At 47.0% G+C, this 27,459-nt stretch overlaps 8 protein-coding genes across 8 annotated transcripts; 3 read left to right on the top strand and 5 right to left on the bottom strand.

The window, feature by feature from the left end:
- Positions 1-368: 368 nt before the first annotated feature.
- On the top strand, positions 369-1,701 carry EYB26_002256 (uncharacterized protein; the record flags this gene model as incomplete). The annotated part of the gene is made up of 3 exons (XM_054261561.1): positions 369-565; positions 620-810; positions 863-1,701. The coding sequence occupies 3 exons, from the start codon at positions 369-371 to the stop codon at positions 1,699-1,701; spliced, it is 1,227 nt and encodes a 408-aa protein (XP_054117536.1).
- A 1,475-nt stretch (positions 1,702-3,176) lies between these two features.
- EYB26_002255 (uncharacterized protein) lies at positions 3,177-4,731 on the bottom strand (the record flags this gene model as incomplete). Its single annotated transcript, XM_054261560.1, has 4 exons — positions 3,177-3,928; positions 4,122-4,349; positions 4,411-4,575; positions 4,644-4,731. 4 exons carry the CDS (start codon positions 4,729-4,731, stop codon positions 3,177-3,179), a joined length of 1,233 nt encoding a protein of 410 aa, XP_054117535.1.
- A 4,852-nt stretch (positions 4,732-9,583) lies between these two features.
- EYB26_002254 (uncharacterized protein) lies at positions 9,584-12,947 on the top strand (the record flags this gene model as incomplete). Its single annotated transcript, XM_054261559.1, has 4 exons — positions 9,584-10,115; positions 10,181-10,252; positions 10,308-10,526; positions 10,591-12,947. 4 exons carry the CDS (start codon positions 9,584-9,586, stop codon positions 12,945-12,947), a joined length of 3,180 nt encoding a protein of 1,059 aa, XP_054117534.1.
- A 692-nt stretch (positions 12,948-13,639) lies between these two features.
- On the bottom strand, positions 13,640-15,179 carry EYB26_002253 (uncharacterized protein; the record flags this gene model as incomplete). Its single annotated transcript, XM_054261558.1, has 2 exons — positions 13,640-13,908; positions 13,967-15,179. The coding sequence occupies 2 exons, from the start codon at positions 15,177-15,179 to the stop codon at positions 13,640-13,642; spliced, it is 1,482 nt and encodes a 493-aa protein (XP_054117533.1).
- A 440-nt stretch (positions 15,180-15,619) lies between these two features.
- EYB26_002252 (uncharacterized protein) lies at positions 15,620-18,409 on the bottom strand (the record flags this gene model as incomplete). Its single annotated transcript, XM_054261557.1, has 1 exon — positions 15,620-18,409. One exon carries the CDS (start codon positions 18,407-18,409, stop codon positions 15,620-15,622), a length of 2,790 nt encoding a protein of 929 aa, XP_054117532.1.
- Positions 18,410-18,970: 561 nt separating this feature from the next.
- On the bottom strand, positions 18,971-20,802 carry EYB26_002251 (uncharacterized protein; the record flags this gene model as incomplete). The annotated part of the gene is made up of 3 exons (XM_054261556.1): positions 18,971-19,038; positions 19,095-20,547; positions 20,593-20,802. 3 exons carry the CDS (start codon positions 20,800-20,802, stop codon positions 18,971-18,973), a joined length of 1,731 nt encoding a protein of 576 aa, XP_054117531.1.
- Positions 20,803-23,479: 2,677 nt separating this feature from the next.
- EYB26_002250 (uncharacterized protein) lies at positions 23,480-24,852 on the bottom strand (the record flags this gene model as incomplete). The annotated part of the gene is made up of 3 exons (XM_054261555.1): positions 23,480-23,937; positions 23,995-24,571; positions 24,622-24,852. 3 exons carry the CDS (start codon positions 24,850-24,852, stop codon positions 23,480-23,482), a joined length of 1,266 nt encoding a protein of 421 aa, XP_054117530.1.
- Positions 24,853-25,345: 493 nt separating this feature from the next.
- Positions 25,346-27,408, top strand: EYB26_002249 (uncharacterized protein; the record flags this gene model as incomplete). The annotated part of the gene is made up of 3 exons (XM_054261554.1): positions 25,346-25,414; positions 25,463-26,071; positions 26,125-27,408. The coding sequence occupies 3 exons, from the start codon at positions 25,346-25,348 to the stop codon at positions 27,406-27,408; spliced, it is 1,962 nt and encodes a 653-aa protein (XP_054117529.1).
- Between the last annotated feature and the right edge of the window lie 51 nt (positions 27,409-27,459).

The raw sequence follows: 27,459 nt of genomic DNA, 5'->3' as shown, positions 1-27,459 counted from the left end.
TGTCCAATGGAACAGTGGACGACTTGACCAGCTAGACGCCGAGACGGAAGGCTGCAGGTATGGTATGAGTTGCATGAGCAACTCAAGCGAGTCGACAACCGTCCCTATAGTACTACTACTGTGGTATGGAGTATAGCGATGAAAGGAACTTAAGGGATGTGGAGATGCAAAAGATTTAGCTTGACGATCTCACATGACACGATTTCCCGCTCGATCGCTGTTGCTGATTGGCTTTGGTCACCCCCGCCCGTCACGAACTGGAGTTAGTTTTCTTCCCTTCCAACAATATAATATACTCGATTAACAACTGCGAGGTCCACCCCACGCCTGCCTATCGATGATTAGGTAGCTCCAGCGCACAGCCAGAAATGGCCGACTCCGAGCCATTGATTGCCGCTCGAGAGAATCCGGACAACGTCCCCGAAAGTCAATATGACGCTCTTCTCGGTCAAGAGCGTACCGAACAGAGTGATGAGGAGGACCTCAAGGTAGTCGCCGGCAACGACCGCAAGGGTCTCCTGGCGTACCTACGCACCAGAGACTTTTGGACCGTTCTACTACTCGGGTATGTCATCGTTCCGCAGGCTTGGTGCAATTCCATCTGACAAGGCAAATATAGACAAGCCCTGGCCATCCTCAACACGTCCAGCAGTACCTTTACATCTCTGCTCGAAGCACAAGGTACATCGATACCGGCTTTTCAGACATTCTTCAACTACGCCGTGCTGAATATTGTGTTCACATCCTTTACTATTTATAAATATGGCTTCAAGCGCTGGGGGCAGCTTGCGCGGAATGACGGGTGGAAGTGTATGTCGTTCCTCATGCAAATGAAAACGGCCGATTGTCTGATCCTTCACAGATATTCTATTCGCCTTCTGCGATGTTGAAGGAAATTACTTTATCGTCCTCGCGTATCGATACACAACCATTCTCAGCGCACAACTGATCAATTTCTGGGCCATCGTGGTGGTCGTGGCCCTCTCCTTCTTCATGCTACACGTCCGCTATCATCACATGCAACTACTAGGAATATTCATCTGCATCGGAGGCATGGGCATCCTGCTCGTATCGGACCATCTCACAGGCAGCCTTGCAGAAGGCAGAAAAGCCATCGATGCCGTCAAGGGGGACCTCTTCGCCCTCCTCGCCGCCACATTCTACGGCTTCTCCAACGTCGTCGAAGAGTACTTTGTCAGCAAAAGACCCATGTACGAGGTAATAGGGCAACTTGCATTCTGGGCGACCATCATCAACGGCGTTCAAGCCACGATGTTCGATCGCTCGTCTTTTGAAAGTGCAACCTGGAATGGGCCGGTGATTGGGTACTTGTTTGGATATACTATATGTCTAGCCAGCTTTTACACCACGGCACCTCTAATATACCGCCTGGCCTCAGCCGCGTTTATGAATATATCCATGCTCACGGGCAATTTTTGGGGCGTACTTATTGGCGTGTTTGTGCTCAAGTTACGCATCCATTGGCTATACCCTATTGCGTTTGTGTTGATTCTCCTGGGCCAGTTTGTGTATTATCTCGGTCAGCGCCGAGGAAGCGCTCTGGGCGAGGCGCGCAAACCCTGGCTGGGGAGGAATCAAGAGCAGGGTGTATCGGGGATATTTACGGCGAGGAGGAGGATTGATCGGGCTCAGCATGCGGTTGGGGTCTCTGTTTTGCAGGACGAGGTGCGGGATGAATAGGTAGGTAGAGACTCGACTACCCGCGATTAGCTAGTTATACTCCATACATATGTACAGAGCACATGCATGGCTTTTGATACCCATGTAGTTAACTACATGCGTGTTTGATTACCCCGCTTCACATGTCACGACTGACAGCTGCATGGAGTATTCTACTCTGTAGTATAAGTGAACATCACTATATCATAAATATCAATTTTCCTGATCTCATTGGCTGCAGTCCACATCGATCAGAGTGGCGTACGCTAACGACTGCCATCCCAATCCACCGCACTAAGTTACGTATATGTATGGAGTAACTAAGGTTTGGAAATGATATGTAAGTCATCGATCTACCTAACTTGCCGTAACTTCCCATGACTAACATGCATAATGACACAGCATGGTCCAAGAATTCCAAGTAGTTTAATGCACCATGTCATCATAGGAATCTTAATCAATCCATCTGCATGTACTCTGATTCACTGATGGAGGGTCGACATGACTCGCACAACTCTTCTTTCTGTTCGAGGAGGGAAATCTACCTTGATGGAAATTCGAATGTATGGTGGTTAGAAAAGATAAATGCGGCATTAATCAGCAACACCCAGTATGAGTTATAACTTACTTAGTGGTTGAAGCCCTAGAACATAGACCTAGAAACACAAATTGACATGTGATAATATACTTGCTCCCCTAAACCAAAACTGTACCTCCTTTATAACCAAACCAAATATCAAGTAAGGGTAGAGAATATTTTGTGCACAAAAACGAGACTATTGATAAGATAAAAACAAAGGGGGAAATGCGTTATAGAACAAGAAGAATTAAACCTGTACCAACGAGAAACAAATCGACATGATAAATCAAGCATCGAGATACTTGTAAAGTAGAAAAAAAAAGGAAACCCATTACATGCAGCAGGTCCGTAGTCATCAAAACGCTCAGAAGCTCAAAGCATGGTGAGACTCCCAAAATGAGAAGAAAATATGGAACCAAATGGGCAGCAGAGACAAAACCAGATGCATCAGACCAGGCGAAATAGAAAAAACTCCTTCAAAAAAAAAAAATAAAAATAAAAATAAAAATAAAAAGAAAAACCCCAAAGTAAGAGCCCTCCCTCTTTGCCAACCAGTTAACTGTCCGAGGCCAAAACCAGTCAGTAAAAAAACAATAGACAAGAATTATCCCCAACCAAAACAAAGCATGCCGTGTGCTCCAATGACCTTTCCAATATATCGACCAATTCCCAAGAACCGGAGAACTCAAAACACACCAACTAAAACAATCAAAGGAAACAATATCCCTTCCTTGACTTCTCACAAAATATGTACGTTCGCTTTTGTCGCCCCCAAGAAATGACATGAATCTTGCCCATTAAATCCAATAATGCTGCCACTCACAACGCCAGGGTGCTTGAATACACAGCAGGTACCAGAATCCGAGAGAGATAGGAAATATAAAAAACAAAAATGGACCGAATGCTGAAAATGAGCTTAGCCCCAAACGGAGGCTTGCACTCCGAGGTTCTTGCCCCAGACACCACTGTTGCCACCCCATCCAGACGAGAAGGCACTCTCTTTTGTACCATGTCCCGAGTTTGTAGGGTTAGATGCGGAAGAGTTCGATCGCTCGTTTGCGGTGTTAGCGCTCTCATTTGGCGCAAAGCCAAAGCCTAGAGGCGAAGGCAGAGGTGTGGTGGATCGTTTGTTCAAAGCAGGGTTTTGAGCCTGGCTGGTTGCTGGCTGAGATGGACGAGAGCCGATCGGTCCAACAGAACCCAAATGACCGGCTGACTTGGAAGACAGCTGTCGTGATGACGGCGAATCTGCACCTCCAGGAGAAGAGTTCGAGGTATTTGGCTGCTCGACATTGACGTTCTCATACAGACCATACGAGTTGGCGCCGGTGTTGGGGGATGTAGTGCTATTAGCACGAGGAGACTGGCGACCTGTTGCAGGGTTTGGTCCCTCGGGCTGTGACTGGCCCATACCAAATGGATCAACGGCTCGAGGAGACGGGCCACGGACACCACCACTGACGGATGTTGGAGTGCCGCTGTTCGTGTTGTCGGCGCGAGAGCTGTGGGCATCCTCACCCAGGGACCCAGGTGCGAAGAATGCCGGACTTTCATTTCCATACAGAGCGCGATGTTGGCGTGCAATCAATTCGCGGCGACTTTCCTCGCTCATTGCAGCGGGACTCAGAGAGCGGTCGGATTTGTTTCCGGACATCTCGGCAAGAAGGCCTTTGGAGAAAGAAAAAACGTGTTAAAATTTTGTAAAGTACAGAAGAAAATGAATCAAAAAAAAAAAAAAAATTGAATGCTTCGCTACGCCAAAGAAGAGAAAAGGGACATTGAACAAATAAATGGACAAGGAAGAAAAGGGCGTAGGAAGTGCACAGTGACGAGAAATAGAAAGGTAGCGATCATCACATACTTCGGTTGTACTGTTGCTCCTGGTGATAGTTACGGAGCTCCCGCTCACGCTGTGCGGCCATTCGGCGTTTCGCCTGTAGCATCTGCTCTGTCTCCGACTGACGACCCTGGAAGCGCTGAGAAGCATAGAATCCCTGGAGCGCAGATCCTGGGTGTCCGCGAGTCTGCTCGAAATCGCTCACCGAGTGGTGTCGCTGGGGTGGCATGCTTCCTGCGGCCATACGGGGATCTATATACACCAAGCCATTAGACGTTGAATTGATATCACGAATTGATCCGTCAAGTCATACCATATTCTGGAAAGTGGCGTCCCATCATCATCATCGGCATCGATTCTCTTCGGGGACCGTTGAAGAGTTTTCCACTTTTAACCAGATTGTCAATTGCGCGGTCTACCTCGTCGAACTGCGAAGAAAATGCGGATGAATCATCTCGTTGAGAGACCGAGCTGGTTCCTGTAGAGCGGAGGCGGGTAAGATTCTGGTGCACAAACATTTGCTGAATGTAGAGCACAGCTGCTTACCTGAGCGAGACGGAGGGACGGGCTGCTCCCACGAGGCTTGACGAGCAGGAGCTTGCCAGCCCTGTGGCTCGTAGTATGAAGTCGACATAACTCTGACAAACTGGCGAAACGGTAAAAAGTGCGGACGGAGATGAGATTGCGTCCAGCAAGTATCGCGGAGAATAGCGATAAACTATAATAGCCGATCGGTTCGCGAGGTTGACGGTGTATTTGGTGATCTAGATAATCATCATATAAGTAAGTCGGATATTCTTCCAATACTAAAATTGATGCTCTTTTTTTTTTTTTTTTTTTTTCAAATGATCGTGCACGACGTAGGCTCGGAGGGTGATCGACGACGGATGGCAACAATGACAGTGATGACATAGGAATGTGTGCGTGGCTAGAAAAATAAATGTTCTTTTCTGCTTCCCCTTTCGACATGGATCCTCCTTTTTGTTCGCCAATATCATTCCATTCCTCATCGGCCTGCCTTCGACGCACGGCGCACCCGCTCGCCGAGACCAGTAAGGGAAAAATAAAATGAAATAAAAGGAGACAGAAACAAAACGAAGCGATAGGACGCAAGACGTCGCAATGTTTCGCAAAAAGACTGGTAAGGAAAAAGGTAGAGTGGTTTCATATCGGACTTACAGCAAACAGAATGCTGACCCGAACCGTGGAAAATTTTCGAAATTCCCCTACCACGACAGAGGTACGGGGCAGTGCGCCGAACGGATTTCTCGACGTAAGACGACCGGGTAGACCGGGGAGGAGAGTAGAAAGAAAGAAAAGAGAGGGAGGGAGGATAAGAGGGTAAAAGGAGGGGAAGAAATAAGAATAAACAGGAAATTCTCACTCAAGGCTGAGAAGAGAAGAGAAGAGAAGAGGGGAGGGGGCAGCGAACGGAGTTGGGGTGTGGTAAGGAGGAAAGAGAGGAAGGACACAGAAATTTGTTTAGCCGCGGAGAGAGACGGAGGACTGGACTGACTGAGTGGACTAACTAATTAATTACCACCTAACAGTCTTTCCTTAAGAGGCTTACCCTGGACGCCGTTGAGGGTCCTTCTTTTCTTTACAGAGTACATACATACTACAGTATACGTAGTATAGTTAAGTTAGTTTATTATATTTACTCTTGAGTTCTTCGGCTGATGGAATTGAATTTGTTGCAATTCTTGGATGGAGATGTCTCTCTGATATCTCTCCCGAGAGAAATAATGAATGTATGTGCTCGTACCAGAGAGAATATGAATACACATAAATTCCAAATACATTGACATGTCAATGACCCGTGACCTCTGCGTGGCACAAAACTGGATTCTGTAACTACACCAACTAACTGCATCTCGGTGAAGTGGGATTTTGTCCAGGCTGCACTTGCTACGTACAGAGTGTGTCTCCTATTTCTTGCGATGGTGGTCCATGCAGTGGGGAGAAAGAGGATGCAGCCCCGTTCTGGAGTGGAGTTGTGCTTAGCTTGTTCAGTTGTAGTACTGTAGTAACTCCGTACGACAGTGCCATACCATTATGGAGGCTGTTCGGTTAACTACTGGAAATTTTGTTTGTATTGTGGTCAAGGAAAATAGCAATCAAGAAAACAAAACAGTGAGAGATACTCGAGAATACGTCAAGTGTGCGCCAAGTGCTGACCAGAATCTACTACGTAAGAATATCCGAATGGTACGCTGAAATTTTGAGATTTGATGTTGTGCAGCAAGTTACAACCACGCCGGGAAAAAGATCCCGTCATCAAGGCTGTACACGACTACCCAGGGACATGTACGTATTTGCCAACCCATATTTTGCAGCTCCATGGATGTGTAATTATGGGCCCATGCGAATTGATTGTAACTAAGTATAGTGTCGTTCTATCTATCTTCGAGAAAGAAAGAAAAAATCAATCCTGATCCCTGCAGTGACCGGGAGTATACTAACTAGTATACTAACTACGTACATACATACTATGGAGTATACAATTTTACATACAAACCGACCATACATCAAGTTGGCCCGTGGGAATTGATCCATTACTAATTGAGTAAATCGACTGATGACGGAGACACTAGATGGCGCTAGCTGCTCTCCACCAATGAGCGATTGTCTACGCCGGGAACTAGTAATATAACCAGCGTGGCCCGGGTCTGGTCCTGAGCCGTTGTTACGCTGTATGTACTGACAAGACGGAGACCGGGTAAGATTGCTCCATCCACCCGCCTTGGGCCAATCGCCGCCGATTGTGCGTATGATGCTCAACGCGATACGCTAGATCTGGGACAAGCTGGTGGATTGGGGATTTTTTATTACAATACATATTACATATTACAGAGCAAATCTGTCGAATTAGCTGTGATGAGTTACATTTTATGGGCTTCGATGATCGAAAAGGGAAATATATATAGAGAGAGAGAGAGCGAGAGAGAGGGGGGAAGATGCGTCCATATGTTGACATGCTCCCTGCATGCTGAATCGCTAAGGCTTGATGCTAACTGCCTTTGAAAAATAGTCTTGACAAAAGTGCAGAGATCGGATTCCAGAACGGAATGTATCAGACGCCAATGAGATTGATAACATTGTCGACTCAGGTACCAATAACTACCAGATCATCTTGAATGCAGATTGGAATCGTATCATCGTCTCGGCTGCGGGTAGAACATTTGAAATAATCCAGCTCGTCGGATATGCATATGTATATATAGATATATAGATATAGATGCACCACGTCCTGATGATGGTCAACAAACAACCCAAACCCCGTCATGTCATCCCACCAGGGCGCATCAGGAACAGAGATCGGGTAAGTTATTGACGTCAGAATCGCTCGCTGCAGGCTCAAGCGCGATGTCGGACCAGAAATCATGCTGTGTCGTGTCCATGGTGTAACCGTGCCGGCGATTGACTGCCTGGCCTAAGATAACCGTAAACTGTAGAGTGTAAGTGAATATGTTGAATACTGTCGATGTGCACCTACTACCTACTTAGGTAGACCTATGCTCTGGTTGGTTCGCAGGAGTACGAGAAAATATACAGTATCACGCCGGCTGCATCAATCTATCAAACTTGTGGCTCCTTCCACGCCACTAGGCCACCTCCTTATTCCAGCGACAGCATACCCCCACAGAGATTTGGTATCTAGTAGACTACATAGTACTGCAAGTAGATACACAGTACTCGTAGGTAGTGTCTACAACGGCTGTACAAGGGATGTATCGAAGTGTGACTGATACTAATTATGACGACGACTCGGCCTTGCAGTGCCAGCCACCGTGTACCTTGGAAGTCGGGACGGAGCAGCGGGTTCATAGAAACGATATTCAAAACGCCGCCTCTTAACACTAGAGTGTGACACGTGATATGGAGTGGAGATGAGGCAGGGTTTGGGAATCGATATGAATCCTCTCCTTTTCGCTTGTTGTCTGCTGCATGTGGTCTGTCCCTAGGTAAGAGAGGCGCCGGGAAAGGGAAAGGGGCCTGTACCAGTCACGTCGTGTATGGCAGGCGGCGTTAAATCTGAGGCGATGAACTATTGCACATTGGGAAAGAGGCAGCCCAGGGCCGTTGCCAACGGCCAACCTATCCCGACTCTGTACACATTACTAACAGAGTACTCAATACGTGTACGACGTCCGTACCAGCAACGGCGCCCCTGCCGCGAGGACTTGTCTGCACTCTGCACAGCAACTAAGCAAAGTAAAGTAAAGTAAAGTAAAGTAAAGTAAAGTAACTAACCAACCAAATTCATGTAAAACCGTAAATGCCGTACCGTATCGACCGCCGCTAAGCAAATCACGGACCCTAAACCCCCCCCAGATCCTCGACACATTCCTCGGCCCTGAACTATCGCCGTCTGTTGCTGGGTCCCCTTTTGCACTTTTTTCAAACAATCCGTTTATGCTCTCTGCTTGTTATTTACGATTTAATTCTGACGGCTGTCCTGGCTTTCTGTCAATTGGAGCTCGGTGACAAGAGGCGAGCGGCGTTCTTGCCTTAACGTGCGAACCGTTTGGATTGGCGGCGCTGCCAATAATTACGGGGGTGAACCACCACCACCGGAGACTGATATTCACTAAAGTTACGTACTACCTAACTGCTACGACTACCACCCGGCTTTTCCTCCATTACGTCCAACCACCTCGTCTGGTCTCACGACGTTTTTGCCTTTTGGAACCTGCAAATCCAATACTCTTCGCTGTACAGATATTTGACAGTCTGCGGAACCGCCTGGTTCGCGGTGTCTCGTTCCTTCTCCTCGCGTAAGTCTTTCCATGTCGTGGTTCGTGTCACCTTGCCCCAGGAGCTGGACAATTACCACGCAGACAGAGGAGTCATGGTTGTGAATGACTACCTGTTGTATCGTCCTTTCGTCTCGCCACCTTTCTGCAAACACTCGTCTCGTTCTCCGCAACTCCGTGACTGACAATCTCCCTCCGAATAGTCTTCTTCGATCTCCCGCCGGTCACTCGTACATTTTTCCAACACTTGCATAACCTCGTCTTGTTTTCTCTCAACCCTTTTGCAATCCTCAAAAATTGTCTACTGGATAGATTTGAATTTTTTTTTCGCCGCACATATTCTGTCTCTTCGTCGTCTTGAACGCCGTCACAGGTCTCGTATCCTGTCATTCTCTTCTCTCTACCGGCCGTTGTCGAACGAAATTCAAAGCAAAAGTGAGTGGAAGCAGACACCAGACTCAGACGGTAATCGCCTGTCGCCTTGCCCCAAGAATCGCGGGCCTGTGCCTGACTTAGTGCTTGGGACCGATCTTGACCTTCGTTGCTCGACGTTCGGTTGCTTTCGAATTGCCCCTCACAGCTTGCTTCCCGGACAAACGCCTCTAGACGGCGACCGGTTTCCCTGCACCATTTTTTCTCTGGATGCAGCCAGAAAACACTAATGGGACTTCTGCAAATCCTCAGAGTCCAGGTGCGACCTCAAATAAATCCCAAGAAGAGCCATCCAACATGGCATGGCATTCGTCGTCAGAAAATCCAACGATAGAAGCGAGCCTGCCCTCACGGCCGCCTCTTGTCCCGCAACAATCCAGCTCTCTCCCTTCGACCCCGTACCAACATGCACGTGGATTGTCGTTTCATTCGAGGTCACCGTCGCCGCGACGTCGCAGCACGTCTCCCCGCTCCACACACTCCGAAACAAATTCTTCATCGACCTTTCGAAAGCCTCTTGGTGGTTGCAAATATGAGACAGCGATGGCATATTTTCGACGGCGGATACCCTACAGCATCGGAGGTGATCTCTTGCCAGAAGAGAAAATAGGGTTGAAAGAAGGCCTCAACAAGGAAGAGGAGGAGAAGCTGAGTGCCGAGATGCAGGATTTATATGAGCAACTCTTGCCATCAGCTGAAAGCGACGAGCGCCGGCGACAGCTTGTTCAAAAGTTGGAAAAGCTTTTCAACGAGCAGTGGCCAGGCAATAATATTGATGTGCATGTCTTTGGCTCCTCAGGGAATAAACTATGCACAAGCGATTCTGATGGTAAGCAATCCTCTCCCTGCCAGATAATAGTGAATGCTGCTAATGCTGGATTTTTTATCTTATAGTTGATATTTGTATAACAACTTCTTTCAAACAGCTTGAAAATGTGTGCTTGTTAGCGGAGGTTCTGGCACAGCGTAAGATTCACAACTCTCCCACAAAGAAGCCAGACTGACAAAATTCTTATAACAGATGGAATGGAGCGAGTGGTATGCGTCTCTCATGCTAGAGTTCCTATTGTGAAGATCTGGGACCCGCAATTAAAGATGGCCTGTGACATGAATGTCAACAACACATTAGCTCTGGAAAACACACGCATGATCCGGACCTACGTGGACATCGATGAGAGGGTCCGGCCATTGGCCATGATCATCAAACATTGGACAAAGCGAAGGGTGCTCAATGACGCTGGTCAGTACCTGATTCTGGTGGTTTTCTTAGTGGCATTTCTTGCTGACCTTTTCGGATTGTTTAGCACTCGGTGGTACTTTGAGCTCTTACACTTGGATATGTTTGATCATCAACTTTCTCCAGACTCGCGATCCACCCATACTACCGAGCCTTCAACAGCGTCCGCATAAAGCCCAGAAAGTGATAGATGGTGTTCAAGTATCGTTCGACGACGACCTCGAATCGTTACGGGGCTATGGCCACGCCAATACGCAATCGCTAGGAGAACTGCTTTTTCACTTTTTCAGGTACTACGGCCACGAGGTGAATTATGAAAAGCACGTTGTCTCCGTCCGTGAAGGAAAATTGATCTCCAAGGAGGGAAAGGGTTGGCATCTTCTGCAGAACAATAGATTGTGCGTGGAAGAGCCGTTCAATACAACTCGAAACCTGGGAAACACAGCAGACGACATCTCATTTCGCGGTCTGCATACGGAACTACGCCGGGCATTTCAAGCCATCTGTACAGCTGACCTGCAGAAATGTTGCGAGCAATTCGTCTTTCCACCTGAAGAAGAACGTATTTTCGAGCGGCCGGCCCCGCAGCCTCTCCCAATTCTTGCTCCTATACTACCCACTCAACCTTCTGGTCGTGGCGGTCGCGGTGGCGGTCGTGGTGCTAGACATTCAAATCACTACGGCCGTGGGGGCAATAACTCTTCACGTCGTTCTTCAAGTGCGACGAATCGCAGCACAAATGGAAACGGTTACCGGACGAACAATATTCCATTATCGCCAGACATGAATAATATGCATGCTCAACAGGCGCAGTATCTCCTCCACGATCAACTATACCAACAGATTCAGTTTCTACAAGCCCAGGAGCAGGAGTTGCGAATACAGTTGCATAACCAATCACTGTTAACTGGTCGACCTCCGCCAGTGCTCATTCGCCAACCTTTGATCCAGTTTTCATTCCCACAGCAAGATGCCAGCACGGATGATAGCTCCCGAGCTCGGGCAGGAACCGTTAGTCACCCGCCAATGACTCCTTTGCGTCCTGGGATGTTCTATGGTCCGACCTATGTGCAAGTTGCCTCTGCAGCCCTACAAGGAAGCAATACCAATCCTCCATCTCCATCACTTGCTCACGCCGTTCCTGATCTTCGCCGCAATCCTCGCCGATCTTCTGTTGCAAATGGCTCCCCAAGCGGATCTTTGCGCTCCCACTCGCAGCCTGCAAGATCTGTGCATTCTCCGGTTATGCAAGGCTTGGCTCCATTACACTCATCAATACCTAGTGATGCATCTCGTAGTTCACGAGATCGAGCGCCACCAAGCTCTCCAGGACGGACTGATACAGAATCCAGCCTCAATTCCCTTTCGGCATCAACAGTGACTACTCCCACGTTCTTTGATGAACATCGACCCTCGGAGTTCGGCGGCTACTATCTGATGCCACATAATTACCATCCAGGCTACATGGCTATGTCTCTCCCCGCCACAGCGTATCTTCAGACCGCAGATTACCGTGCGGGCATGCCAGCGTATAATGATCCATTCGGTTCTACAGCAGACAATAGCTCCACACCCAGTGCACAACCCGTGTCACCACGTGGTTACTCGGCGCCTGCACAGACACAACGCGATCGCGGTGGGCCTCTAATTATCGATGGTTCTGTTCCGCCTCAGGAGTCCAAAGCATCTTCTCGTGATGAGTACTCAGATCGATATGTGAGTCCGGCTGGGACAAGTGACACTGTAGTCGGCTGGGAAGTGCCATCCGAGAAGGCAGACGTGTTTTCCAATGGGCTTCAAGACAATACATTCGAGATGGATCCATTTTCGACGACCAAGGAGCAGGATTGCCATACTCAGATTACGAAAGAGGCAGACTCGAATCTCAAAGAACGCTTCCAGGGACTACACTTGGCGAATGCTGAACCACTCAAGCCCTTTTCGGAACGAAAGAGTGGGAAGTCAGGGTATGCCAATGGAGAGTTTTCGCCATCTAGACATTCTCACCAACAACGCCATCAAGGAAAGCCGAATGATAAGTCATCGTCGACGGGGAACCACGGTGGCCATAAAGAAACGCTATCATCTTCGCCTACACACCGAAACCGTGCAAATGGTACAGACTCTGATAAGCCGAACGGAGTCAGCCATAACCATAACCACAAGCCTAAACCGAAGGCTTCACAGGACACGCATGTAGGCTCACCTTTACTGAACCGGAAAGACGTCCAACCAGCTTCACTGCCTCGGAAACCTGATGGACTACCACCAGTTAGCGGGCGGGATCATAGCCATACTAACGGGGGGTGGCAGACGACCAAAAAGAAGCATAGGCGCAACGTCAAGTCCATGGCGGAGACTCATCACCATCCGCACTTGGCCGAGCCTCTACCGATCGACGAATCTCTGCGAAAGGGTGGTTGAGAACGACGATTCAGAAGGAGAACTCGGTGACGGCGAAGCCTGGAATTTAACCTGGTTACGAAGGACGAATGCTGTCATGTTTGATGAATTACCGTATCTTTTACGGTGCAAATCGACGATTCATTGAGTTTCAATCCATTCATGAAAATACCTCCCGCAAATCTTTCTTTCTTGTTTCTCCATGTCAAAACTAAGATTTTTCACTTTGCATAAACATCTCGGGGGGCTACCGTGTTTTTTTTTGTTTGTTCTTGCTCAAAGTCATTTTTTTTCCCCAAAAGAAGAGATCCCCTCTGGGAGGCGCATACAGGATGTTTGCATTTTCAGGCGAGCGAAAAAATAACTGTTTTGTTTTTTTTTCTTCATGTATTTGACCCCGTTCCCCTTTGCTTCGAAATGGGGATCTGTTTGAGTGGCATAACTTCATTAGCATTGTACTTAGTATCATAAATAGGGAAATAACAATGAATGAATGATGGATTGATTGAGAGGTATTATCATTAAGTAGCAATTATATGTACACACTAGCAGAAGAGTTAGTTCTATACAGAAGTAATCAGACAAGCCTCCATTTTCAAGTTTGTCTGGTGACAGAAGAGAAGCAGGCGAAAAGTACCTGAAAATGAAACGAACTCCGGCTTTCTACATCTAACATCCGCATTCGCAATTAGTTTTCGACAGCATAAGGACTATTACCGCTTCAACTCCGCAAACACATAAGGCATAATAACTTTACACGCCGTCCACAGCACCCTACAGCCCTGATAGAAAGCATAGGGCCACAGATAGAACGGCTTCTCGGTGTAATTCATCCATATCGACAGGAAAGCGACCGCGAAGAAGTGTCGGATTAGGACGGAGGGCTGTTTGATGAGGCCTGCTAGCATACCACAGGGTGCTTCGATCATGCCCATTTCAAAGTAGCGGAAGCAGCCGCGCTGGAGGATTCTAAGATATGGATCTATAAAAAATCGGTTAGGAAAGATATTTTATAAGGAGAGTGGGATGGGAAAGGGTACCATTTGCGGCAAATAAGGAGTATAATGCTTGCGCTAGGATGTTGATGGTTGAAGCGGTGTTTTTTCTCTTCCAGTGAAACGTCCTCATAGTCTTGGTTACTAAAGGCGTATCTTTGAATGTGGGCACCTTCTCGGGACTGAGTAGATCTCGTAGCACAACGACATCGCTGAGTGCGACCGTCATACCACCGCCCGTCAACGGATGGCGCATATTCGATGCATCGCCGATGATAATCAATCCGCGAGTTTTATTGGTTGTTGAAGGCAGGAATGAGTTGGGCATTGATCGTAAGCGGCCCTTTTCAATAGCAGCGAGGAAACTTGGTTGGACGGGTTTGGGGAGAGATGGAAGAACCACGTTCTTCATGTGTCCTTTTACACCGCCATTTTCGACGGAGGCTGATGGCAGGTTGTTCGGAATATCGATCAAGGCGCGGGTTTCGTGTGTGCCAATCTGATACATGAGAACGGGAGGTCCGTCGCCGATAAATACATGCCCATGCAACGGCATGGGGAGTTCGGCGTCAATCAACTCCAACCCCCAGAACTTCGACTTGATCTCCGGTGTGTGTATGTGGTAATCCTTGCGGAATTTGGAGGCATATCCATCCGCGACAATGGTCAATGGGGCAAGGAAAAGATCCGGCCTCCCATCCACTGTCGCCTCCGCCCCGATAACATCTGAATGAGACTTGACCAAGTTTGTGGCTGTTGCTTCGACAATTGTCACATTCGGCGTCTCCCTAGCAGCTTCTCGTAACTTCATAATAAATCGACCATGATGGAAACTCCGACCCTGCGGAATAACTCCCGTGGCTTTATCTGCAGGGTATGGAATCTCGACCTCGGTGCCGTGGAAAATCACATCGTATCCATCAACTTCAATCGCATCAATGCCCTCCAAACAATCCAAAAGACCCAATTGTTCAAGCGCCTGCACACCACCCGGCTGTAGTAATTCGCCCACAATACGATCGGGTTCTTTGAGCGATCGTTCGAGTAATGTGACTTTTCGACCCTGTTTGCCTAGCGCGACTGCTAGAGCGCACCCAGCCACGCCGGCGCCGATTATGAGGACGTCGGATTCATTGGATGTTTTCTCGGCGGTTGTGGATTCTTCGCTGCTGACGGGGATGACGGAGGGTTGTGGTTGTTTTGCGCCGGGGATGGATGTCGCGGTGGTGGCAGCGGCGGTGATCGAAGTTTTGGACATGACTACAGCTTCAAATCAGAGAAGAGACTGGAAAACGATCAGTAGAAAGCAATTGCTCGAGAATCGTTCTCAATCATAACCAGCAGAGCGAAAGTTGAAGTTAAGTAAAATAAGAGTGTTATTGCATGACAGATAAAAAAAACCGAGCGACTGTCATTGGGGGAGAGAGCCGTTAGGGTGGCGTGACATGTGATCGAGACCCGATCGATTGACCGCATCTCCTGACTTTTGCCCCTGGATCGGTCTCAGTGAGAGTACTTAAAAGTATACTCTATGTACTCTACAGAGTAACCAATACTAAGATTATAATTATTAGGCAACTAGTTAACCTTGATACAGGTAGTATTTCTATAAATACTCTGTTGAATTAAATACATAGTTAGTTATACAGTATACATATCTATCTATTGGTACATAGTTATAATACAGCATAGCATGGTTTAGTCTCGGCTCTTCTTCTCACCGTACCAAACACGCTCCTGATTCCATAGTTCCCATACTTTCTCTTCCGGTTGAAAGATGTTTTTCGCTGGTGTCGTCATCCATTCCAATTCTCGCTCCTCGTCCCAATACGCGATTTGTTTCTGAAGAGTCCTAACCTTGTCATCGCGCCATTTGTGGATTTGCGGGCAGTAGAACACCTTGGACATTCGCTTTCTTTTCTTGTCGTTCACCAACATGGAGACGAGCTCAGGATCTCCAGCACTCTTTTTTTCTAGAATCCTGACTAGTTTGCCGAGATGTGCCAGAAAAAGCCCTCGGTCTAACTTTCGCCCTTCCCAACCAATTTTCTTTACATGCGCGGTCACTAAAGCCCGGCGCGCTTCAACAAGAAAATCCTTGGTGCAGGCCGATGGCCTAGACAGAGCCGTAAGAAGGCACCAACGGATCCCTTTGAGATTCCCTGTTAGAACAAAAGCTCGCATCATGGTGCTCATACATGCTCCGTTGAACTTCATCAGGATACCCCATCGAGATTTGTATGCCGTAATCATTAAATCCAATGCTGCATCTGGTTGGCCCCGCTCAATGTATCGAGTTGCAATATGGTTCATGAATCGATGCTTTAACTTCAAGTTTGGCATTTGCCAGCACAATCTATAAAATCGAAACACCGCCAATTTTATGAGCTCGGTTTCCGATAATGCCGCGCCTTTCCTGATCGCCAGGAAAAATTGCGGGGTAACGACGCGTTTCCTCATTATATCATTCCAATGCTTTTGAACGAGCCTCTGCGTCGGACTAAGCCCCTTCTCGACGAGCGAAGCAATAGCCACTAATTCCACGTGGTGAGACAGGAACACATAGCCCGCAGTCAAAGCGTTACCATAAAACCACAAAGTAGAGTCAAAATCGCCTGCATGCAAGGATTCAGCTAGTTGTCTGTCCAGCGCTGCATACTGGTCAATGGGCCTATCTGTCAAGATGCCTTTCACCGCTCGACGGTACCAATTCGGCCACTCATCTGGTGAGTGAGGAGCACAATTAACTTCTGGCCAAGGTACAGAACGCTGGTCGTAGCCCAAAATTCGTTGAGAAGCTGCTGACTGGCCATGGCCCACCCGAGCAGCATTTAGCAGTTGCCAAAACCCAACAGGGCTATTTTCAATTCTGCGGCGGTGGGTTTGTAAATGCTCAACAAGCTGCTCCTCTTTCATCTCCACTTCCCACGAACATTTTTCTGCAAGACGGGCTAGCTCCGTGATGTGACTGGGGTTGCCTTTCTGTATATATGCTTGTAAAACATGCTCATAAAGCACTTGATCTGGTTTGAGCGAGAATTGCTCGACGGCACCCATGAAAAATTTGCGTATCTCCGCAATGTTATGTGTAGGCCAGAATTCTAGAAACAATGCTGTGAAAGCTTTGATGAAGCTGCGGTCATCAGAAGTCATACCCAGCTCATGCATTTCTTGTAAGCCGTCTATGACTTCCGTCCAGTTGCAAGCATATGCCTGTCCAAGTAATAACAGGCCTTGGGTTCGACAGTTTGGCGCAACATTGTATACTGTAATCATGTCATTGACCAAAGTCTCTGCGTCTGCCATTCGACCAAAAGAGACATAGGCTTTCAACACAGGATTGAATAATTTTGGGGTGGGTTGTCGATGTAAACGCCCAACTATTGTCATGATTCTTTCGAATTCTCGATTTACGAGATCGATACTCCGCGACTTCTTCCATAGATTGGATAGAAATACGCCGCACAGGCTGAAATCTTCATCATGAACGATATTTCTGTACATCACTATGGCAGCCTCGCGAAATCGGAAGGTCTCGAGCAGACATCGAATTACGAGTTCCGCCATGTAGACTGGTATCTGGATTTTATCGCTATACTTCAAGATCAACTGCGAGGCTGATTCAATCGCATTTGCTTTCGTCAAAGCAATGACCAAGGACTTCCACATCCGTGGAGAGATTATGCTCTTACGCTCAATGTATTGAAACATATCTCTTGCTATCCAGATGTTGTCTTCCGAGCAATTGGCGTAGAATATGTTCACCGCAAGTCCGCGTTCTCTCGGTGATAACTTCCATTTCGTCTGCGAACGTGTTTCAAGGAAGAACTCGGCGGCTTCAATGATTCGACCTCTCGCGAACAGATCACGAACAGTTCGAATATCTTCACTTTCTGGTTGAGTGTTTCCATCTTCTATTTCTTTTTGATTCTGAACGGAGGGCTGGATCGCTTGGTCGTGTGCTGAGAAATCAATAGCCTCGGAACGGTCCGTCAGCCAGGAATGTGTTATAGCGGCGCGTTCCAAGTCATTCGCTGCTACTTTCAAGTCTCGCTCCGTAAAAGGACTTGGATATTTCCGATACTCCCGCGCCTGAATCGATTCCTTTCTGATCACTATTCCCTCCCCGTTAATGTCGCCAGGATTAGGTAGTGGGTCAGAAACTGGACTATGCTCATCAACATGCGATTCCCTATTCCAACCAGCTTGTTTCAAAGATGCCAATCCATCATATTCTCCTGCTTCTGCCGCATCCACCATCAAGGCAAGCTTTTTCGCGGCCGAAGTAGCATTGTAGTACGGTGTTGATGTCTGTATAGTGCGCTTGTTTTTGACAATCTTCTCGGCTATGGTGACACGATGGTGAGTATCGTAGGTAATTTTAGTGACAGTGCAGATGCCCCCGAGTGTTGATCCAGCAAATGCTAACTGTCGTAGAATTCGGAGGGCGTTCCTCGAGGGGACTATTCCGGTACGCTGTGGTAGCATGGTCCAGGGTGTCTGAAACACGAGGGCATTAAGGAATTGTGTAGTTTGACATTAGAAAATGATAAAGGAGTGAGATGTCGATATATCGAAAATCATTGAGAATGACAGTCAGTAACTGGCTAAATGAATATTGATTCAAATTCTGAAAGGGCAATTGGAAGTCACCAACAGAGGATGTTCAATGTAGCTTGGGATTTTTTTCACGTCGATTGGCCTGCCCTGCCAAGAATCCCGGCGCAATTCCTGTTTCGGCATTGTGGCCTCAGGCAGAAAGATAAATCGTATGATCTATGATGTTTTTGATGCGCTGATAGTTTACTCTAGATGGTATAGAAATGGTATTTACGAGCTTAATCCAATATTTAATGAGTTGTGCTAGGTTGTAAATAGAAACTTAATCAAAATTCCTTCCCCTAAGACGCCGATACATGCGTATATTACTGCTTCAATGATGCGCCTGACACAGTCTAGGATAGCCCGATAGGCAATCGAAATAAAAAGGTGGAGAAACGAGAAGAATGTTGAGATATAAAATAGAAAAGAACATGAATGTTAGATGTTTCAAGCATGTATCGTGGTATTGTCTTCTGCTTCTGACGGACTGGAGGGCGGAGACTCCGGTAAATGTACTGCGAAGAGCAATTAACAATCTAACGAGAAGGGAGTTGGCCTGGATAGAACTCACCACTTGGTTCGATGAACCAGCTCAGGATAGCTGCCAAACCAAATACCGAGGCTAAGCAGACAAAAACGGCCTGTGTAAACGTGCCAACTGTAACGCTATAGATGCCGTTGAATATAACAGGCGACACAACACGAGCAAGAGCATGTAAAAGTCCCATGGCTCCCAAAATACGTCCTGTTTGGCTAGGAGGCACATGCTTCGTCAACGACGACTGCAAACTTGGTGGACCAATTCCCCCAATTGATGCGACGAGAGCGGAGAGAGTGAAGAGTCCCCCTGTCTTTACAGACGCGTAGCCAATATAACCCAATAGGTCGATGAGAATGGCCAGTCGAATAAGAGAAATATCTAGCCAGTCGCTTCCGGAGTTTGTCTGATTGCCCCGTATTGGTCCACGAATGAGCCTCGTTATGGTTGGTAATATAACAAGCAACGTAACGACACGTCCACCGTTCGTGACAGAGACGAACACGCTGGACTCGTAAGTGCCCCAACCAAACACAAATTCCGCGTATAAGATGATGATCTGTACGGTGCCTAAGCCTATTCCGAACATCAAGGTATCGATAGCCGCGATCAAGACCAAATTCTTCCGTAGTTTTCTAAACAATACCCGTTGTTCGGGCGACGATTGCGAAGGGCTCGGCTTTGGCCACAGGATTGTCAGAGGTTTGAAGATGTTGTATGGATGAAGTTCACGCAGAATATTTTGCTTGAAAGTGGTCTCTCCTTCCTGAGACTTGGCCAGATGTTTCGTTCGCGCGATGATTTGACGCTCCTTTGATAATGATTCTGGGATAAGAAAAAACAGTGTAAGGAGATAGATCCCATGACACACCAAAACGGCCAGAAAAATGTCTAGAATCTTGCCTGTGTGTTTAATTAGCAGTCCAAAAAGGAATGGCCCCAAGGCAATACCGGTGAATAATGTCGCGTGAATGTATCCAAAAACGACATTCCTTCTCTCTGGTGACGTGCAGTCGGCTCCATATGAATGTACTAATGATAAAGCTAGAGTGAAGGATCCGCATAGACCATCCACAAAAGCTGCGACGAGGAGCCAATTGATCGAAGCATGTTCTGGGTATGCTGCGATAAAGGTTACAAAAACCTCAGAGACCAAGGTTCCGACAACACAGAGAGACATCAATGGTATGCGACCATATCTGTCAGAAAGGTCGCCTAGCCGTGGGCTAGCAAGTGCTGACAGAAACCCGGATATTAAATTGACGTACAGCAAGATCTGAGCCGCATTTGACTGGACTTGTGGTATGCGACATTGATCGTTCTCACCCCCGAATATAACGGGTAGATATGTAAAGGCAGGGTCCTTGGCTTTTTGGTCGGCAAAATAATCTCGACACACGATAGATAGGACCAGATTGATTTTTGGTACGGCTGCTCCGCCAAAGGCAAAGGTGAAGAGAGCAGTAGGCGGAATCAGATAGAAGACCTATGAATGTTAGATTCGATCATCAGATAGTCAAAAATGCCATACATTTGGTCGCCTCCACGATGGCTTCGCATCGAATTCTGGCGATCCTAGCCATGGCTTATTCAGACTATCATTGAATTCAGGCTCTTCATCTGCCGGTGCTGGTAACAAGGGTGACGTTTCGGATACACCCAAAGACTCTCTTGCGCGCAAGACACGTGCATCCTCATCTGCGTCCACAGCAATAGCTGCATCGCCTCCTACGGCAGACATGGGTGAAAATCGTACTGCGACAGTGTTTGCGAAGCGAAGTTTGTATATGTTCTGAATTTCCGGCACTTCCTTGGCCAATGCAATGCCGACGAGTCCTATCTTTGCGGGAATGTTGGGTACTTAAGCTTATCGAGCAAAGTATCGTAAGCTCCGAACAAGATGGGAGAATGCGCTGGACGCGCGCGACTGGTTGGTGGGTGTATGTCGATGATATAGAGCCGATGACATATGAAATATTATACTGTAGTATACCTAACGTATATAAAGAAGATAAAGTTGAACGTTGAAGGAATCAGGATTGGGAAGCCCTACAGAACTTGAACTCTGTACGTCCATCGGATTTAAGATAAGTACCGTTACGAAGTGATTACGCCGAGTCGTGAATGCGTCTGGCTGGAACTGAATGTTGGAAATTGGAACAGAACAGGCTGATAAGGCGGGGAATGACATGAATTGCACAAATTGATTTGTAATACTAGGAATAACTCTGTAGTAACTACTGTGTAAGTTATCCAACAACGAGCAAATAGTGAGGCTAAACGAAGGCGGCGTTGTTTTACTCCGTACGGAGTTTGTGCTTGTTTAGCATTCCCGAACCCCGACAAACCTGCCTGTTTGGGGCCTCAATCTGATTACTAAGACGAGTGTTGGTCTATAAAAGGAATAGTTAGTGTGATTATTTCTCACCGCCCAGCCCGAATTGGCGTCAGCCAACCTTTCGTCACTGAATTGTCAGAAGGGTCCGACGTTTTAACAACCAATTTGATTGACCCTTGAAACTCTCAAAAAATCCAATTCCAGCCCGCATCACAGAAATTCTACACGAACTCATCAAAAATTATAACCTACTTATGGAGAATTTATTGCTCTATCCCCGGAACTAGATTTTATTCCGATGGAGGTATTCTTCAAGCAATAATGGATATATATTATATCTTGCACTCGCACAATTCCCACGTAAACATAATACACAGTTCATGAATCTATAGGGTCTAGAGTATATCTAGTTCTAGGGATCACATAAATCGAGATGGCGGGGGCCAAATGCCGTCCAGCTCCTCCTGGTTATTCCGCGAGTGTTGCGCTGCTCGGTGCAACATCGTCAGCTCTGATGAATGCCGATACGGCCATCGCTTTGCATTCAATGGCCTGAGAGGTCGCGCTGGATCAGTCGAGCAAATAGCGTAGGCGCAGTATGTTTGATGTCCACCTTAAGCGGCAATATTTCTTTCTTGTCTATCTCTGATCCATGTTCAATACTTGACATAGGCTCACCCAACCAAAGGTATGGTCTAGTCCAGCATAGCCCCTCCTTATCCATATATAGGAAGCAATCCGATCGCAGGCCAACAGGGAACTCGTGATTTATGAGTATAGCTTGGAACTTGGTTTGTAGTACACTCAATTTGTCTATATCGTTGGAGTCAAGGGCTGGAACTTCTACCCACTATAGAGTGAACCTGGCGATAGCTTTTTCATTCATAGACGCCGGTGAATAATGGAATCCATTAAAAACTGCTTTTTTAACCTGACTCTTATAGCCTACTGTCTGTTGAGGATCATAAAATACTACCAGGCCAGAGATAGAAGGAGATCCATCTATAGAGGTAGATTGAATAACTTGTTCCTGCCATGGTATCCGCATTGCATATTATCGAATATTCCGAATATCATCATAATTTAGGCTGTTAGCTGCCTCTATCCGTGCAGCTAACCATTGTTTCTGAACTGCTAGTGCAGTCTCATGTGCGACTCTCATTTCCTCAGTTAAAGCGGCAGTAGTAGTTCTATGTATTAGATCACGATCTGTCTTACTGAGTCGGGCTCCTTCAGATAAGAAACGTCCATTTTGTCCAGGTACCACCCCGCCTATAATAAGATTGGCTTCTTGAAAAGAAAGAATATTATTCTCAGTAACACTGCCATTATTGTGTGTAGCTATAGCTTTGGCAAGTAGTTCAGTCATGCTTAATCCACATGCTTGTTGACAGAGAGCGTCTTCATCTGCAGGTGGGCGACGGGTGATCCTTCGTCGTTCCGAGTCTGTTAGGGACGTAGGGTCTGTAATCGCACGGTTATACAGAGCACGCGTCTCCTCATCTAGCAACAGAGGGGTGTTGTCTCTTCTGATAGTAATAGCTCCATCAAACAAAGAAATCATAGTGAACAAAGAGTAACAAATAAGGGTGTTGATGAACGGATAACAAATAGAGACGGTTGAGAAAATGTGGATACGCTATGTCGAATTACCAAGTACGGCAGACCATATTGACCTTACGGCCAAAATTCGTATTTTACAAGCCTTACATCCCAATGATCACATCCTGCATCGCGCGGCTTCTGAATGGGCGAGATATTAACTAGTAACTAGTTATATAACTATTATGTATAATATCTATTTATATAAACGAAGATAATTGGCTGTTGCAGAAGAAGAACTATGTTTTGATTGGTATTATTAGTGTTGTATTATGTATTATTGATTTTGGCTCATACGCAGCGCCAAACCTGCGCAGCTCGTCACACGTTTCAATACCAATACATTTATTACAGCCCGTTTGGTCACAATCGGCAGATTGGCCTTCCAAGGGCCCTGATAAGAGTTTACTACAGTGCGTTGCGATTGATAGATGCTCTCAATCAGGTAATCTTGGATATAAATACATGTAGTTCTACATTATCGTACAAGATGCTTCATAGCATCACCAGCAAAGAATTTCTTTTGCTCCAAACAACGCTCGCTGGTACACCCCTGGCAGCGCAGCGTCATTTGTCGTGAGCAGTTCTCTCCCGACTCCAAGTGGTTCTTAGCAATGTCAGCTAAGGCGCGAATGAACGTTGGGTTGCCGTTTAGACTCTCCGCTCGCTTGATGCCAGCGTGGCCAGCTTCGCCAATCACTTCCTTGTCTAGTTCATAGAGAGTTTCAATGTGATCGGTGGTGAAGGCAATGGGAACAAGAACCATGTCGGTGAACCCTTTCTTGACGTAATTCTCAACAGTATGGCTTGTTTGAGCGCCTTGCCATGCTGATGGTCCAACTTGAGATTGCCAGCAGAGCCGGTAAGGGTTTGAGAATCCTAAGCGCTCCATCACGGCGTGAACTGTCGTCGCAACTTCTGCCGTGTACGGATCGCCTGTTTTCGTTAGTATATCAATCATATATCTATCAATGGACTAGCAAAAGGACTAACCTCGGTTGACGACGCTCATGGGCAAACTGTGAGCGGAGAAAAGAATCAACACAGAAGATCGCTTCTCTTCCGGGTACGTGGCTAGCTGGTCCTCGATATTCTTCGCAAATGTCTCCACCAGCCCAGGATGCGTAGCCCATCGATCAATCACACTCCATTGAATCACACCAGCCGGGTCTTTACCTGAGCGGGGGCCTTCTAACCTATTCCTCCACTTCCATAACTCATTGAGAGAACTGCCTGTCGTAGAGCACGAGTATTGAGGATACTGAGTAAAGGCGACAGCCCGACCACCATTTCCTCCCCCAAATCCGTCTTCCAGTAATTTGTTATACATTTCTTCCGTCAAGGGATCCGCATATCTGAATGCCACGTATGGCTTATGGGGTGCGGTTTCAGGGGAGATCTCGTCGAGAATCTTGCACATTTCTTCGCACTGATATTCGGACCATTTTCGAATTGGCGATCCTCCACCGATGTCAGAATACTGTTTTTGGATCTTGGGAGTGCGGCGACGAGCAATGAGTGGTCCTAGGTACTTTTGAAGCGGGCCTAATGGAATTAAATCGGCATCGGCCTGGAGCGATATTAGTCTGTGTTGAAGAGTAGGAGGTATGGTTAACGTACGAAAAGACGGCTAAGGAAATTCTCGACTTCTGAGACTTTCGATGGCCCACCCATATTCAATAAAACCATGGCTGTAGGCCCTTTGGAACCCTTCTTGGGGACTGAAGCCTCGGTCGCAAATCCATGTCCGTTCAATGGGCGTTTGACGAGCCGTGTCGCAGGCCTGACGTTGTGGGAGACGTTATTCGAGATTATGCGACATGGCAGACTCAAAGAAGTGCGCATTGCCATTTTATATGAGCTGTAGCAATTGGAATGATATGTAATAGAACTGTTGTTGTCGGTAAGAGAATAACAACTAGCGTTGATGAATTGCTCGTAGAAAGTCGAAGCACTAAGCAAAACAACTGAGCTTATTGAGGCCAATCGATGAACACTAGTCCTTATAAGCACAAGGGGACATCAACTCTTAGGCTATATATGTAGCTCTCCCACTTCCTTTATTGCTGTGGTTTTCAAAATGGCCCAGGCCTAGCGGACATGTCACATGTGCCGATTACGGCCGATGGTCTAGAAGCTCTAATTACTAATCGAGCCAATCAGAAGCTTAGCAGAACTAATCATCCCAAACAGGAAAAAGGACAGATCACGTGGTTTTCGTGTCACCCGCGTGTAGAACGCGTCTGCCAAGACGTCATAGCAGACAATAGGCAACAGTCCTCTTTGTCAACCACTTCTTTCTTTTCTATCAACAGACATGGTGGTGTAATTAACGACTAGCAAGATGGCAGACAGTAACCCCCCTGCAGACGATGAAAATTACCAGGAAGAGGACGATGAGGTCGATGACTCCGTACGTTGTGATGCCGTTCTTTGCTATTCGGATAACTGACGATCATAGGGCTATAAATCCGTCAAAGATGCTGTTCTCTTTGCTATCGACATCAGTGACTCCATGCTGGAGGTCCGTCCGCCAGAGTCAGGCAAAGGAGAGCCACAGTCACCTGCAAAAGCTGCCATCAAATGCGCCTATCATCTAATGCAACAGCGCATCATTTCGAATCCAAAGGATATGATGGGCGTGTTGTTCTTTGGCACAGAGGCTTCCAAATTCTACGATGAGGATGAGAATAGTCGTGGCGGCCTCTCCTATCCCCATTGCTACCTATTTACAGACCTGGACGTTCCTGATGCGAATGATGTGAAGTCATTGCGTGCGTTAGCTGAGGACGATGACGAAGAGACTGAAATCTTAAAACCCTCAAAGGAACGGGTTTCAATGGCAAATGTTCTGTTCTGCGCCAACCAAATATTTACATCGAAGGCTTCGAATTTCCTGTCGAGACGGCTTTTCATAATCACAGATAGTGATAACCCTCATTCCGAAGACCGAACCATGCGATCTGCAGCCACAGTGCGAGCGAAGGATTTATACGACCTGGGTGTCATTATTGAACTGTTTCCAATATCGAAGCCGGATCATGAATTCGACAGGTCCAAATTTTACGATGTAAGTTGTGGTTTTTCACGAAGGCAGAAATATATATCGGCTAATGAACAAAGGATATTGTTTACAAAACTGCACCTGGAGATCCAGAAGCATCCGCATTTACTGCTGCTGGAACCCAGGTTCCTAACGCAAGTGGGGATGGTATCTCATTGCTCAATTCCCTACTATCATCCGTCAACTCGAGATCGGTTCCACGCCGAGCTTTGTTCAAGATTCCCCTGGAGTTTAGTCCAAACTTCAAGATATCCGTTACTGGGTACTTGATTTTCAAACGACAAGAGCCATCTAGGAGCTGCTATGTTTGGCTCGGTGGTGAGAAGCCAGCATTGGCGAAAGGCACAACAACCCAGATTGCGGACGATACTGCAAGAACTATAGAGAAAACAGAGATACAAAAAGCATACAAATTTGGAGGGGAACAGGTTTCCTTCACCATAGAAGAACAGGCGAAACTACGCAACTTTGGTGACCCGGTCATCAGAATCATAGGCTTCAAGCCTAGATCATCGTTGCCGATCTGGGCCTCTACGAAACACCCTACATTCATATACCCCAACGAAGACGAATTCGTCGGGTCGACTAGGGTATTTGCAGCTTTACACCAGAAGCTACTGCAAGATGAGAAGATCGGCCTCGTATGGTTCATTCCACGGAAGAATGCCACACCTGTATTGGCTGCCATGCTCCCTGGCGAGGAGAAGTTAGATGACAATGGCGTTCAATTCCTTCCACCAGGATTGTGGATTCTACCTCTACCCTTTGCAGACGATATACGACAGAACCCAGAGACAAATCTCGTGGTAGCTCCAGAGCCATTGATTGATCACATGCGCACTGTTGTGCAGCAGTTACAACTCCCTAAAGCTCATTACGACCCTCGCAAATATCCAAACCCCTCTTTACAATGGCATTATCGCATATTACAAGCTCTGGCGCTAGATGAGGAGCTGCCAGAGCAAGCCGAAGACAAAACAATACCCAAATACAAACAGATTGACAAACGTGCAGGCGACTATGTCCTTGAATGGGGCGAGGAACTTGAAAAACAATATCAAAATATGTACACAAACCAACCCAAGACCTCAACATTGGCCAAGCGAGGAAAACCTTCTTACGAGCCTGTCGCAGAAGACAAGCCTGCTAAGAAGGTCAAGACCGAAAACGCTAATGGCGGAAACGCATCAGCCGAGGTCCAGAGCCATTACCGTAGTGGCAGTCTGTCGAAGTTGACAGTTGCAGTTTTGAAGGAGTTCTTAACGGAGAAGCAACTTTCTGTTTCTGGTAAAAAGGCAGATTTGGTTGAAAGGGTGGAGGAGTATTTTGATCGGAAGGGTTGATTCATAACGTATGAGCTTGTATAAGTATCTGTACTACGAATTGGATACATT

Source organism: Talaromyces marneffei, chromosome 1 (assembly GCF_009556855.1).
Source record: "Talaromyces marneffei chromosome 1, complete sequence".
NCBI lineage: Eukaryota > Fungi > Ascomycota > Eurotiomycetes > Eurotiales > Trichocomaceae > Talaromyces > Talaromyces marneffei.
This window is presented reverse-complemented; position numbering and strand designations above follow the sequence as displayed.